The sequence below is a fragment of the Contarinia nasturtii genome, unplaced genomic scaffold, assembly GCF_009176525.2.
Source record: "Contarinia nasturtii isolate CC-2019 unplaced genomic scaffold, AAFC_CNas_1.1 Cnas_scaffold_129, whole genome shotgun sequence".
Taxonomy (NCBI): domain Eukaryota; kingdom Metazoa; phylum Arthropoda; class Insecta; order Diptera; family Cecidomyiidae; genus Contarinia; species Contarinia nasturtii.
This window is the reverse complement of record NW_022197486.1, coordinates 6,442,577-6,459,819: the sequence shown is the minus strand read 5'-3', so window position 1 is coordinate 6,459,819 and position 17,243 is coordinate 6,442,577. Positions and strand designations below refer to the sequence as shown.

General features: G+C 33.7%; 1 protein-coding gene across 2 annotated transcripts in view; it reads right to left on the bottom strand.

Moving 5' to 3' along the window:
- Positions 1 to 17,243, bottom strand: part of LOC116350002 (fat-like cadherin-related tumor suppressor homolog) — a 142,321-nt gene that overhangs the window by 11,059 nt on the left and 114,019 nt on the right. For both annotated transcript variants that reach the window (XM_031781713.1, XM_031781720.1), the window contains one exon: positions 3,889 to 4,326. In XM_031781713.1, the coding sequence (XP_031637573.1) occupies positions 3,889 to 4,326 (438 nt within the window). The remainder of the gene's footprint in view (positions 1 to 3,888; positions 4,327 to 17,243) is intronic.

Below are 17,243 nucleotides of genomic sequence, written 5' to 3'. Positions count from 1 at the left end.
ACGATATGTTTCAATAAACCACAATTACTCGCAATTCAAATTTGTAGATGCATTTGAAATAGAGAGCTTATCAAAAACCGTGCAGTTCTCATTATAGGCAATAATTATAATTTGCACACCGTTGGGTTATGTAATGGCTTTTGCCACGATGTTCTGCCACAAAACCGTTTGTACAAAATTTCATTCAGAAACGATATTTTAACAAATACATAAATAGCCACAATTTTAATTCATTTTATCTATTGTATGTGATCGAAAACTGACCATTTTCCATTTGATTGCACTTGTTTATGGCATATATTAAAGTGGCAACAATGGAAAAAATATTGAGAATGAGAAATCGAAATGAAAATCAAAAAAAAAAAGCTAAGCAAATATCCAACGAAAATAAACTATTAATTAACTGGAAATGTAATTTGTCCGCTGAAAGGACAATCGTATTTAAATAATAATGGAATTATTGATGTAAACGTTGAATGACCGTTTCAAACAGAGTAGAGAACAACAAACGAGCATGATGAGTTGTGAGTGTCACTCACTGAGTGAGGAGGGCTGATGGGGATGAGATGGAGTATTGATAATGGTAGTAATAGAAGCTCCCTCTCGCTCACGAAAACAAAGAAAAACAATGTGAATTTAATTTCAGTAAATGATACGACCAGTCGTATGCTGAAGCTTATGTGATATATTGCTGCAACATTCTTCGAACAAATGCCACTTCACATTTTCAGCATGAACAATAACATATATATCTAACTCGTTGTTGTTGTTTTTTCTTTCGTTCAAACTAACATACAATACTATCATGAAATAACCATGACACACCATGAGTTTTGTTGTAAAGTTTGCGCGTTATACGAAAATGATGTGCGGACATTATTGTTGTTATTTTACAAACATAGTCGCATAGATTTACGTTTTTCATTCTAATGGTTCAGTCACCATTCCATGTCTAATACAATAGATTGTCACAAAATATGTATTTCAATTAAAAACCAAAATTGAATCGTTCCATGGATAATAATATCCACGGCTATTGTATGTGTGTGTATGGGTGGCGATGCACAAACACAAATTTAATGGCATTTTTGTTCAGATGTGATGAATGATATCGACTTTTTGGAGCGTTGATAACATTTTGATCAGTGACTTGTTGCAAAGCCATTTGTTCGACCATTACCCGGCCACTTCATGTGGCTCTCACCCTTTCTGTGCTCGGGCTGAAATATTGTATGAAAATGCATTTCATGTTTAATGAGAAATGCTTGAAAATGATGCAAAATCGATTCCGATGAACTGAATTTTCAAATGTGCATCGTGTCTATGCATGTCACCCCGATTTCCCATTTAGATGCCCCATAATAATGAAATCATTATGAAAGAAAAATGTGCACATTTTTCATCATATGATATCGATCGATTTTATCACACAATATAAAATTAATCATCAAATTATGTTGTGGTCATTTGTAAATAGGAAATATACAATCGCATCTTCAGTCTCACTCACAACACACTCACCATTGTTTGAAAATGAAAATGGTACGGTTTAATGGCATTTTTCGATCGAAAACTGAATAGAAACTTTAATGAAAAATTGTATTATTTCCATCATGTATATGCAATGCTTGTATCTCTCGCATATTTTGATTATCAATGGGCTTGACATTATGTGAACTCTCATGTCTCGCATGTATGCATTATCCGACCATTGTACCCGACTATATTATACTTTAAGCTGTAAAATTGTTCGTTACTTTGGATGGGATTTGCATTTTTTATGATTCATTGTTTCGTTAATGAACCGGAAATTTCGAGAATGACCATATCATCAACGACGGAAATCGATATAGCCATGGATATACATTGACAATTTCACTTTGGCCGATAGTGAATTTAACCAGATTCGAAACGAATGACAAAAAAAAAACAAACAAAACGTAATACGAATAACATTCGGTGAGGACAAATTGATGGCCATGCCATCGATTCGAGTTTACAGTAACAATTATTCACAAAAACTGTCACAGTAATTTTCAAACGATGGCATTTCTCTATAGATTGGTTTGTGTGTTTGTGTTTTTGTTTGCAGCGTAAATTCAACTCTACACAGCCAGTGAATTAATATCACATTAATCAAGGTTCAAACAAATAGAGATGCTTGTCGTTCTTATCTCATGAATTTTGCATTTGAAAGCTGAACCATGTTGAATGTACGGAGTCGATTCATGGAACGATGATACATTTAATACGATTCATTCAAACGAAATTCGGTTCCGGAGTAAATATACAAAAACACTAAATTAAATTTCAACGTTAATACGCACTAATTATTATATGCGAAAAAGTATTATGTTGTAGTGACAAAGACTAGAAAATGAACGAAAATGCAATTGAAATCAAATCGACAAACAAACATACAAACGAACAAAAACACTATATTTATATATCGTTGAGTATCATTGAAAATCGTTTTGTGAACTCAAGCTCTCGCTCAAACAATGCAAACGTAATTAAAAGCAACGCAGCTTGTATGTCATGATGTTTGTTTGTAAACTTTTTTTTCGTTGTTCTGATTGAACGACAGAATACATATGGGAATTTCAAATGGAAAGCACACTATAAATAGCATAAAAAATGCTACCAATGTTGAGCTTTTCATGTTGACAACCAAGTATTCATTAAATTGAATAAATTTCACGTATCTAACTCTCTTTCTCTCTCTCTCGCTCTCTCTTCACATATACCCTTTTGTTTCAATGCTGTTCAAATAAAAGCTACCTCATATGCACACAACAATTATCGTGTACACTATGAAAGTGTGTGTGTTTTCACGTTAACGGAACGCAATTTGAATTAATAGTGTAGTAAAACGAACGAAAAATAGTTTTATTGTTTAGTTGATATGTTTAAATATGTGAAGAAGAGAAAAGCGCTAGAGAGTGAAGGGTTATATGTGAGCGAAAAGCCGTTCACTCTTTTTATGCCATATCATTCATGGTCCTTTTTTCGAGAAAAAAAAATAGTGAATATTGTTACAGAAAATTACGTACCCTAAAACAATGACCATAACACTTAGGGTAATATAATGGTTGTATAACAATCATGGCGTTTTTCAAAGGTAGTTCAATGAAATAAACAATGAACTTTTCATATTAACTGCTTAACGATGAGAGAATAGAAGGCAACACGACCATAGTGAAGTAATAAAAATGAATGCGGTGTCCACAGCTAAAATTGATCCAATGATAAAGTAAGCTGTTTTGCCAATTTTTAAACTGAATATGGGTTCGATTATCGTTTGGGACCAGGGGTCTGAGAGAGAGGTCGGATCCCTCAAAACGGATTGAGAAATTACCCGATAACAAACTTTGAAAAGTAAGCCTACTTTTTTTGTTCATCCATTTGTGGGAGACTAAATTACCCCCGAGACTTTTCGAAAAATCTTCGAATTACCATCTCTCCCCTGGATCACCAATTTCAGAAGCTATGAAGTCGATTCAAAATAAACCGAACAATCAAATTAAATAATATCGTGGATATTAGTGATTTTTATCTTTAAATCCACGCAATGTACATAAAGGATTTGCATATTATCCAAAATATTTGCAATACATATTATTATTAGAATGGAATGTTCCAGTAATAAGAATGTATTTTCCATTTTCTTCACTTTTTTTGTCATTAATTCCAACCATTCCGCAATGACGGAATTTCACGTAAATACATATCATTCTGCATTTTTTTGTGAAATTTATATAAGTTCAACTAACAAAAGCCCTTGAATTGAATGTGTGCCACGTCCCATAGCAAATACTCCACATTTGCAAATTCAATGAGCAACAATAAACGGATAAAAAGGTATAAATATAAACAAATGCCACTTACCTTTAACCCATACGTGAGCCGTTGAGCTGAGAGTCGGTACACCCTTATCGATGGCAATAACCGTAAAATGATGTGCAGCTAATTGTTCATGATCTAATGATTTTTTCAAATAGACAACACCTTCGATTGGATCCATTTGAAAATATTCCGATGTATTTTTATTGTCCGTTTGAATGCCATACGTGACCATTTGATTAATGCCGGTATCATTATCATGGGCGACCACTTTCAGAATGGCCGTACCAAATGTAGCACCTTCCGATACGGTAACATTGTAGCTATCCTGTTCAAAAATCGGCAAACAATCGTTAACATCTTGAACGAGCACCGATACAGGCACCTCAGCCGAAACACCAGACACCGAATCGGTTGCCCGAATCACCAATTCATAATGCTGCTTTCGTTCGTAATCCAAATCATCCACCACATAAATGGCACCTAAACAATTTTTCAATTAAACGAATGAAATGAACAAATCCATCGATTTATTCGAGAGAAGAGAAAGAGAAAGAGAATAGAAACAAAAACAATCAAAATTAATTATCAAATTTATAAGTTAAGATACATTTAAATCCAAAATGCAAATTTATTATGGGATTATAATAAACAAACAAATATCAAGCACAAAATTTATCGAAATGAAATGGAAAAACTTGAAAATTAAATCTAAGACAAACAAATGGTATGAAACAAACGAAATGCAAAGTATATATTATGTATTAATTTAAGATATGTATAACAGGTAAATTGTCGAGACTTTTCTTTGGATTTACGTCAATGCTTGTTAAAAAAAATGAATTCGGCTGGAATTATTGAAAAACTTTTAACATTCTTGGAACAAGTAAATGAAAAAATTTGTGGGTGAGATGAAGAGTGACAGCGAGGAAAAAGGCATAGCTTGCGGTCTTCATTTTTATGTTTACAAAAGTATGTTGATGTGTAATGTTATAAATGATTTGAATGCTATGGTGTTTTTCAAATAAATTTCCATTTAATATTTGAATTAAAATATGCCCGGAATGCTATGTATAAACAAAAAACCAACTAAAGTAAATTTGTTCATTTCTATTATTCAATTTTTTTTTGTTTGTTAAAATATAAATATGATTATAAAAGCGGATGCAAACATCAAATGGCAAAACGATAAAACCAAAAACTAATATCACAATTTTCGAATCATAGACAAAACTAAAAGAAACAAACACAACCACAAACAAATTGGTAAATATTTGTGTGTTAGTTGTCACGCATACGATGCAAATGGTGACACAAAATGCTCATCACGCATTCCATTCAAAGGGAAAATATTAAATTCACTTACATATATATATATGAATGACAAGAGAGCGCAAAAAGAAAACAGAAAAGATATGAAGACGAACGGAAAAATGTGCATGAGCTGAGAAACGTGCAGAATATTTCTAGAAATATGAGCATCGTAGTTGATCTGATGCTTCTCGATTCACGCGTGCAGAAATACATTCCTTGGCACATGCAATTACTTTTTGCACTTTCATCGCATGCAAAATTCGAAATGAATGTATGCCACACATTCATACGGCGTTTTCGTTGAATTCAATAACAACAACAAAAAATAATATTTCGATCAATAAAAAATGCATCGAAGACTATCTCATCTTACATTTAGCGCAGAGGATGAAAAGTACAACTAAATTGAGTTGATTACAATCTTGTTAACTATGCATAGTGCATGCCGACATTTCACTATGCAAATCAAAACAAACAACGCACACACAAACTTCAAGATCATATATGCAACACATTTCGCGACCGGATATACTGGAGCAAACGCACGCACACACTCAAAATCAATTTTCGACGAAGAGATACGTAAGTGGCAAAAAGTCATGAATTTTCACTTTGATTTGCCGTCAATCGTAATTTAGAGCTTTCAAACTTCAACTGAACACCGCAAATGATACTTATGGATAAACAAAACTTTAGCTCTCAAATTATTATTATGCATGATGATGATGATGATGAGTGGCGGTGGTAATATGGATGGTAGTGATGGTGTTTGTCGAGAAAACGGATTATTACTGCTTCAATTCCGAACTCGGTTTCGATGTAAATTCTCTCATCTTGACGATTAATATTAATAATCAAATATGGTTGGAATATGGGGGGGGGCGAGGTTTGTGGTAAATAAGCGTTGAGCATTTATTTAACAAAAGCACAACAATCAAACCCAACATCGGCCATCTAATTCGCTTTGAGTATTTTGTACTTCGGCATATCAATTGCGAATGTATAATGAGCGTTTTGAGACTATGTGACTAATGTTGTTACTACTAATGTTGTATTGACCAACTGCTACATAATGTAGTCCACATTAAGTAGTGGTTATTGCAAATAACAGCATCAACCCCCACAATTAAATTTAGATATTTGATGACGAACATTTAAGCGACACGAAAATAGAGTGAGAGCGACTGAGATTTGTTACGAACACTCAATGATCACACACATACCAGTCAAATATTTGCCATTTAAGTTAAAAAAAGAATGTTATGAAATGAACAAGCAAAGATAAAAACCATTTTCTCTCTATCTCTTTTTGAAGACTTAATCAGCAGCAATAACCATATACTCAACTTCCGTAACAATTATTCATTTCTCCCGAGCGCGTGCTTCATTCGACGCATCAAGGAAGAAAGCGCGCACGAGAGGGAGAGCGAAAGAGGAAAAGAGAGAGAAAAATGAGATATGAAGCGGTAAACAATTTCATTTTTATGTAAACATTCATTTTCGAAATCCCCAAACCAACTTAACACCCATATTCATAATGAAAATATAGAAATCAGCTACAAACACATCGCACTTTGTGCGCAACTCAAATATATCTTTTACATATACAATATTCACATCCACATCAAAACGATAAAGAAAAACTCATTCAAACTGGCAAATAATAATATAAAAATAATCACGCAATTAAAACAAAATGTAAAAAAAATATGAAAAGAGAATTACAGTTTTAAGCTAAAATGCTTCATTGCACTAAAAGCAAGTGAAAAGAACGATTACAAAAAAAGTTGAAATTGTCAAGAATGAGAGAGAGAGTGTGTGTGTGTGTACTTGTATACTAGAAATCGGAACAGAAAGGAAAAAACGAACTCGAAGCATGTTTCCAAAGTAATTGCAAAGTTTGACAAGATAATGACGCTGAGGACGATTCATTAATGTATGGTTGTTATACATAAGTTTGTTTAAGATTCAAACGAAAGAAAGCAACATATAAATACAAGAAGATAGAGAGGGGGAGGCGGTGAAGATGTTGGATGATGGAGATTAAAACAATAATGTTTTTCACTCGGTTTTTTAAAATTGCTTCTCGAAGCAGTTTTCAATGACAAGACTTAAAAACATAAATTGATGTCATACGAAAATGAGACGCAAATTTTACAAACGAAAAAAAACTCTTTACTCAATCCGTTGTGAAAATAATGCAGTGCTGGTATGAGATGGAAAGAGCACCCGGAAAACCCTTCCCAGGCATCAGTTGAGTATTTGTTTTGATTTGCTATGGATTTTCGATTGGCGGATGAAGCCCCCTTCTCCCTTAATTTTTCGTCCGTGCCCATGTACCCATGTAGTATGATTGAAGGCAACAACGACCAAATGAGTGAAGAACGAGTTTATTTAGTGTTCGTTTATGTGCAGTGCATACGCATCGTGTGTGTGTTGATGAACACCGAACAATTTCACAACGGATATGTCCGGGAAAGTTTGTCGTTGCTGGTGTATGTGTATTGCATTTTATAGTCACTTAGTCATGTGATGTACGGCACATTATTTCTAAACTGAAATAATGAAATTTAGAATGAATCTGAACTATGCAAACCGAGTTCGTTGGCACAACATAAAATTAAACTATCCATTAAATGCAAAACATTTTCTGTATTTCATTTCGAGTGGAATTCAATGGGCACAAAATCACAATTTTTAAATTTTACAATTTGATTGATATTTGGTCAATTGGCTGAAAAACATGCAGTGATTTTGCGAAAATGCGAACACAAATTATATCATTTTGATATACAGTACGTGCACGTGCTGCGTACAAAAACACTAATCAAACGTGGATAAAGAATGCACACAAAAATATATATATATATATGGATGGAAATATGCAGAGAAAAATAGGCATAAAACGTGTATGATGAATAGAAAAACCGCCACCCAGCCATCAATGATAATAAGTACAACAACTGGCTAAAATCACTTAATTCTCTCATAATCCTGTTAATGTGCCCACAAAACATTCATACTCTCCAACCATAAAATGATATTGTACACGCGTAGAAGCGTCATTCAAAAACTTTTCATTGCATTCGCAATTACCATTGCCGTTATTATTATAGTTGTGTCAGTATTATATGTTTCGTCACAAAATTTGATTCGCTTAATCAAAAGTGAGAACGAGAGACAGAAAGAGAGAGAGAGACAGAGACAGAGAGAGAAAGGCAGAAAGGGCGCGTGAAGGAGAAAGATAGAGTTTTGTTGACAGTGTTTTATAGTTTGAGAGTGAATTAGTTAACAATAACCGAATGTAAAGCTTTATATTTAGTACGGTCACCGCATTAACATTAATTGTTCAACCCATTGAAAATGAACACTTTTTTACCCACCACTTGCTTCTTTCAAACTTACTGGCATTTTTGTATTGCCTTTTTTGCTCAACTGTGTGTACACACATACACAAAAATGTATATGTACAAAATGTGAACAGTAACTTAAGATTTAGCAACATGAATTCGTTTGCATGATAGAACGTGCGATGAGCAGCAATATAAAATCAAATGCATAAAAATTCATATGGGGCTGGCTGACTGGCCGAAGGGAAAAAACGTTTTTTTTTTGTTTGTTTTTTCGCATTGTACCCTTGTGAAAACGATTTCTATACGTGCCTAGAAATGATTATAATCACGTTAATTTAATCATAATCGTTTAAAAAGAACCTCAAATCAAATAGTTAATCACTCAAATTGGCTGACCCCCAACTGACTGTTCAAAACATCCCTAATCAAAATGACAAACTGTGAGTCGAAAAAAAATTTTTACACAAGGGGTTCTGTAATTTTTTTCTATCCACGTTTTTACATCAAATTCTTTTTTTTTAAGAACAGCAGTATTTCTTCACAATCTGCAAGTGCATGGGCGAACGTTAAAAATGGCGACAATCAAGGAAAATGCAAGCATATGCAACTTTAAAGGCTAAAGCCTCTGATACGTCGTTCTCTTTCTATCTTCTCGTTCTCGTTTAGTTAATGAATGTGTTAACATTCTTAATTTACTGCTGAACATTGCTCTTCAGAAAACAATAAAGTTTTCTGAACACTATGAACAAATTTTTCTTTTTCGTAATCGGCAGCAAGCTGAATAAGCCAGTGAGAATGAGAGCGACGAAGCGAGAAAGGGAAAACCGGCGAAAACCCAATGGTATAATAGTATAAAGTGCAACCAGAAATCAAGAGCAAATTATAACGAGAACACACGAAACAAAATGCGTGGAGCAAACTGCGCTTATTTTGAAGAAATCACACAGAAACAGATCGACCCAAGTGAACAATGGAAAACTTGGTTGAAAACTTCAAGTTAAAAGACCGTTGACGCGTATACATATTGACACACTTAGGGCGCGTAAGTAATCAAAATCGCTATAAATTAAATTCTCTGATAAAAAAATGCACACGAGATGCGGAGGAAATTATATGAAAGATTGTTTAATAGTGAGTGTGTGTGAGAGAGAAAGAGAGATAGAAGAATGCACATATAATAGACACGACACGCCTCACAATTTTTTTCTGCTTCGAAACTTTCTCTACCATTAACTTGAGGCTATCATCCGGAGCCAAGTTATCATAGTTGTTTTTTCTCGCTTTTTCCCATTCATTTATTGTTGTTTGTTATTTCGATTATTTTTTTTGTCATAATAAATACTTGATTTTTACAGCGACCACAGAGCACGCGTGTACATTGAATCTTCGTTTTTTTTCATTGAGTTTTCCAGTTCGCTTGATTCAAAATTATTAAGAAAAGAAATATCACGGCGAAGAAGAAGCTATTGAAGAAAAACGGAAGAATCCATGCGCCCATCAACATATTGTATGAGACAGATAGAATAAACGGACGCGTTCACGCGATTCAATGCATGACAAACTATAGCAAAATAGAGATGAAATTCACTAGACTAGAACAAGCGATTATGGTGCGCATTCAAATATATTGCACAATTCGATCTCGAATTTCTTATTCAGATGATGAACCTCACTAAGGTTCGAGCCTTAGCATAACCAAATGATGGCGCGTTGAAGAGAGAAAGAATGGGAGGATTGACGAGAAGGAATAAGAGCATATCCGATATCCGGTATAGTCTGCAAACACGAAAGACCATTGCCGTAATGTCAATGTTCACGTTCAGTGATACATACGAAACATAAATAAATATGTATTGATACAAAGTTGACACATTTTTTTTTTTTCGGATGACAGAAATGTATGAGGTTTTTTTTCTTCTTCGGGTTTTTTTTCGCGTCGTTGCCACTTGGAATATTTAATTTTACATAGAACAAAACTAGCAACAGTATACGTTCTCTTTTTCGATCTTTCCGTCATTTCAGCAAATATCGGTAGCCTTGTGTGGTGCGTATTGAGCGTAAGCCATGCATAAATTTTATAAGAAGACTTAGGCATACACATTTTTGTTGCTTTGATATTTACAATGTCCTTCAACATTTTCTATCGGTAAACAGATATTTGTAATCACGGAGGACAAAAGTCATGTGACGCAATAACAACCATTCATATGTAAGTGGCTTAGGTTGTACTGGAGAGTGTGCATTTTCATTTTCAAATATTTGGGTCGGGAATTTTCAATTTTGACCCGCTATAGATAGAAATATAACGTTCAAAAATTCGAGCTCCTTTTTCTGGAGATTTCAAAGGCAAAAAGTCAGTTTGTTCTTAAAACACATTTATGCATGTAATGAGCGTCACCAAAAATGAAAATCACAACATTTTCAGATTTGCAGAGTATTGTGTCACAGTGAGAGTGTCCAAACAAGTGTTTTATTACACACAAAACAGAAACCAAAAACATTAATGGAATCGTGTGGCTATGAAATTACGGAAACCAGAGTCTAGCTTCTTTTACGACCTGCCAAAATAGACGTGAACATATCGATCTTTTTTTTTGTATGTGGGTATATGATATTCATTATCGAAACTGATGTTAATGCGACAAGCCAGTTTGCAAATGTTCTCTTTCTCACAACACATACACACTTGGAAATGGCCGTTATCAAAGCATTCCATCAAATAACGAATGACGACGAAACAATCCTAGCGTCGGAAATGTCCGGTGTGTTATTTTCAATCTTTTTTGTTTCGTTTTTGTTTCAACAACAGTAGCATTTGATCCGATCAAATATCACGACTATGTTCGACGACCGGAAATTACAACAAACGAAAGGAACACACCAATTTTTCGTTGTTGTTTTTGTTTGAATGATCCGAAATAAAATATTATACGTGCATGCTAATTTCAATTTCCGATCCAACAACTATATCATAAACAAAATCGACAGGATCAATGCGAAATGAATCTATGTGACAGAAAATGTGTGTAGTTTTGATACTAAATATTCAAGATTCTGGTTTTATGTTTCAAAACGAACAAAAAAAAAGGGTTTTGAAAGGAATATGCTGGCCGATGAGTTTCATTTTTTTATTGCATTTTCTTCAAAAGGTCGATTTCTTATTGTAACACAACCATTATTACAACAAATATATAGCGGAAAATTGTATAAATTGAGCCATAGAAAAGATAAAGGCAGGAAAAAAATAGACAACGGATCCGATTTGTATTGACATCATACCAAAACGCATAAAACGATATGGAAAACAATATCGCATTGGCTGGTATATGAATGAAGAATATTTCCCATCGCATAGTCCCCTTTTTTAAAAACAACACAACATGCTTTAGGGTTGGCATGCCGCATTTTACATCAATTCTGCTATTACCATTGTTGTTTCAATGTAAAGTTTAAACGTTCGCTCAATTTGTTTCTGTTTCTCCTTCCTTCCGAAACTCATTTGAGCATAAACATATAAAATATTTATGATATGTGTATGATGACGAATGCGAAATACGAGATTATCATGCTATTATTGATATTGACGTATATTAATCAAACAAATTAATGCCAAACAAATCCCACAGATTAGTTATGATACAATCATAAAATGAGAGCCTGAAACCCAAAACAAATTATAAAAATTCTTTTCGGAAAAAGAGCATAAGAAATTATTGAGCGCAAAACGAGAATATAGAAAACTGAGAGTTAAAACAACACATAGAATACTGAGAGTAAAAGTAGCATATATCGATTTGCTGTTTTTACTCTCAATTCCGTATGTTGTATTTTAACTCTCAGTTTTTATTCTTCTCATTTTAGCACTGAAAATGTATTTGTGTTTATTTGGCACCGATAAATATTATATTTGCTTTTCGTCAAAAACATTTTATTTGGATTCGTATAGAACAAAATGTAATAGAAGAATTTGTTTACAAAGCAATAAAATAAACAAAAACAAATGCTCTAATTTCACGTCGCTACTGCGACACGATGAGTTACTGTGGTTCCTATATTTATGCATTGACCAGTGTAAATCCAACAGCAATTTACCGTTATTCGCTAACACACCGAAGATATACAAATATGCTGGTCGTATTCGCACCGAATTTCATGTTGTGTATTATGCGTATCTGTAAAATCTTATTTTTTTTTTAATTGATCTGCAACGACAAAACTATTTGTCGATTTCTTAATTCAAAATTTGAAATTCAAATCATTGTTTTTCAGTTCACATTATTATTAGATAAATAGGCTAGTGAATATTTACTGAACGATCGAAAAAACGTGTACGTAGACCGCTTTTGTATAAAAAATATCGCAAAAGAATATTGTAATGGCGCATACAACAAAAGGCAATAGACAAATTGCTGAAAAAGTGTTCAATGTGCTATCAATCTGTACGAGTTCGGGAAAGTACTGCACCAAAATTGATGTGCTCCAACAAAAACTGATTTTCAATTCGTACTATTCAAAATCAAACTGGAGTAAAAAACGCTGTTCCTTCGATCACACATTAAAACGGCGAAAGTGAAAAGATGCCTCGTTGTATCCAAATCATTTTTGAAAGAGAGAATGTTGACAAACAATTCACTAAGTTAATCTCGTGTCATATTACATGAAAGAGCAAAAATGCAACGCATTGTGACGAAAGCTAAATATAATATTTTTCGGAGTCAAATAAAAACATATTTACTTTCAGAGCAAAAATGAGAAGAATAAAAACTGAGAGTTAAAATATAACATATCGCTTGTTTGTTTTGTCGCTAACTGAAATTATATTCTGTTTTAGTTCTCAGTTCTGTATATGCTCTTTTAACTCTCAGTTTTTTTCTATCGTATTTTTCATTTAAAACACATTCTTATGCTTTTTTTCCGAAAAGAATTTTTATAACTTGTTTTGGGTTTCAGGCTCTCAAATATTTGTTCATTGTTTTTTCGGCGAAATTCTTTTCGACAATCAATTGATATATGATGTAGAGACAAAGTTTCCGTTTTTATGTTCAGTCATATTTGTATGGGTGATTGAAAATTTCGTCAAAATGGCGTTCAGATTCAATAAGTTGCGTCCATGCCACGTTTCATAAATTACAATTTCGAGCAACTAGTGCTCATTCGGTTGGATTTTTTTCTCCAGATGTTGGGTGGTACGTTTCAATTGGCTGCTGATCATATACATGTTGAAGGGTGAACGAATGAGACTTTTCTCTCATACGATGCCGTCTTTTGGTATATACATGGCTTGTGCAACATTTTCCATATGCAAATATAATTTCCGGTAGTCAATTGTTTCAACAAACTGAAAGTGGTAGGAAAAAGAAGACGATGAAATGAAATGCCGTTTCAAGTGAACGTACGATAAGGAATTCAAATTTCGATATATTTGTCGCAATTTTTTTTTTCTCTCGTTCGTGTAAGCGAAAGTTTTCCAATCAGTGAAATGATGAAGAGGAAACGACGACGGTGCAAATGCACTTACACAAAACTTGCGAAAACCACACAAACGATTCTTATAATAAAATGAACAATGCAGATATATACACACAAAGAGAGAGGGATAGGACAAAAAAAATTGGCACGAAAATTTTGAAAAAAATCATATTGAAAGTTATGTCCACGAAATGGAATAATTTTAGAAACAAACCTCATCGTATTCAGTTTTTCGAGAATGTAATAAGTTGAACGGTGTGGTACTAGTAGTGGTGGTCATATATTGACTAAAAAGTTTTTTTTCTATTTCCTCAGATGATGAAAGCTGTGCAGTATCAACCAAGTTGTCTTGGAGCATAAACGTTCAAATACATAAACGCTATTTTTGTTCTCTCTTCTCAATGCATACGAAGTGCAATAGAATATGTTTTCAAGTGCAGTCGAAGAACAAGTTAATAAGCAGTTTGTTTCACTGTCGATTCGGAAACGAAAAGTTTTATTTACGGCATATACACTCACGCATTCAAGCACCCACCCACACAAACACACAAGTGCCATTTTGTTGGGCGAACAAAAAGTTTTCAAGACACACACACAAACAACTTTTCATTCTCTTGACATACTCGATTCAAAAATAAATTGAACAATCATTAAAATATATTTGAATTCATGAATATACACACAGATATATATATTGTTTTTGTCCTATGTTTGCCTCCCTCAACAACATGAATAATTATACAAATGGCAACAAATCGCCACTCTTTGTCTATCCATTGACATTTTTCATCTGAATGTATAGATTCCGTGAAATTGGTTATATTGCAATTGGTGGGAAAAATGGCATTTCAAAAATGGATTTCATTTTGGAACGGAATTGCAATTGATTCACTCCATTGGTCACTCGTTCAATTTGTGCATTGATCATTGAAACGTTTGTGATTTTGAACAATGTGAATACAATTTTGAATGCAAAATACCATCACCGAATACTTTGTCCAGGTAATTTTTGTTTGCGCAAACCAAAGTGAATTTGTGCGATTCTCTTTTCACTTCTCTATCTTTATTTTGCAGTTTTCTATTTTTTTATCGTTCCTCTTCGTTTGTAAAGTGGGGCATCATTTTGTATCGCTGTCGTAATTCACTCAATAGAAAGAGAGAGAGAGAGAGAGAGAGAGAGAGAGAGAGAGAAAGAGAAAAAAGACACACTTTTACTGTTGAACAACAATGGCACTTTCCGGTCGGTGGCTTTATTCCCGTGATGCAAAGCTTCAATTTCATTCTGGTTTATCGATTTTGCCGCTGAAAGTTTCTTTCTTTTAGCTCACTCGACTTTATTTCCGGCCTTATTATTATTGTTGTTGTTGTTGTTTTTGTAGTTTTCTCCCTGTGTTTCACTCGATTCGCGCATAAACATACAAAACATTGCGTAATCTAAAGATGAATACGCTTCGCAAAACTTCATGTCCCTTAATTGTCGAAATAAATGTTTTTATTGTGTGACAAAGTTCGGTATATATATGTGTGTGTCGGTTTCGTTGTTGTCATTTGCATTATGCTTATGTTCGCTGCCACTGACGACTGAAATTACTCTTGGCGCAAAATTTCAAAAAACAAAACCAAAAAAACGCTTTACGAATACATATATATACCTTTTTACGCAAAAAACAACAAAACATTCCAATGGGATTCCACCACCATTTCGTTTTGCATGTTTCAACACAAACTACCCAAAATGCAAACTTTTTATCACTCACCGTAAACCTTAAATCAACAACGACAACAAATACCGAACATAAAAATAAAGACAGGCGGCAAAAAGCATTTACAACTACGCATATTTCATTGAAACGAAACTCACTGGCGAAATTTATACACAAGGAAATGAAACGATGTGGAAGAAAACTTTGCTGGTAGAAGAAAAGAGGTGTAGCGGTGAGAGCGAATGGGGAAAAGCGACTGAAGAGAATAAACAAGAATCCCAAGGAAAATGAGAATCACATGATGAAGCGAATAGATATATTTTTTTCTGATTGGCATAATATTGGAAGTTTTTGTTTGACACTTGTTCAATACTTTTTGGTACGAACCGACTACTGTACGAGAGAATGTAAAATGTGTTTTTGTTGTATGTGTCTATATGAAAGGAAGAAGCGTCATCGTTCAAATGCATATATACATTTTAATTCAATCAGGCCAGTGAGCATCACAGTTTGATGTCAGTTTTTTTTAGATGGTTGCATCAAGTGCAAAAATATCAAGATAAATAAATGTTTTTGTATGCAACACTTAAAATTAATATTACAAAAAGTGTTCTAAATAATCAACGTTACTGAAAATTGCGAAACGAACAAGCAAATGAATTTGACGTTAGATGAAACGAACCAAATTATTTCCAACTTTAACATAAAAAAAGCAACAACAACAAACGGTGAACATACAGCGTGTGAGAGAAAGTGACACAAATCGCATGAGACACAGCAATGTAGAAAAAAGCGGCTCTGGCAAAATATCAACATGCTATCAAAGGTTCAAGTGGCGTTTGTTTCGTTTTCGACATTTATCTCTCTCTTTCTCTAAAATCAGAAGGAAAATGCTAAGTTTTCGACCATGTAAAAGTGTTCAAGCATCACAAAAATCTTGTCTCAATACATTCTTGTTGTTTTGTAGACACAACTCTTGTATGCGCGCAAAAGCTCGCATGAAAGATATACACGTATATATCGCTCTATTCGAAGGAAAATGACGAGAGATGGAAAAGCGAAAGTCGTCAGAGCCAAATCTCAAAGTTAAATGAAATCAGGAACATTAACAGAAACATAGCAACATCCACGATAGCGAATCATCATGAAAATACACGGCCAAATTGAAATATATACAAATAAGCAATCGAGCTCGATGTGAGTTATTATATACTTCGAAAAACACGAAACATGATTCATTCCATCGATGCGGATTCTTAAAATATTTTTTTGAAAATTTAAGCAGCATCAAGTATGTCGAATGTCACGTAGTGAGCTGCGGTGTTTTATCTCTCAAATTCATTGAATGTTCACGCTGAACGTCTTTGCTATTTTGAAATAAATTTGAAAACTTAATGAATTTCATCGAGCATTGAATTCTTTTTTTTATGTTGAGAAAAGTGAATGTGCAAGGGATGGAAGTGAGAAGCTACTAAAATTAAATAAATTATGCATATGGAGAATAAACACAATAACGAATGAAAAGAGCGAAAAAGAGGGAAAGGAAAAATGAAACCCATGT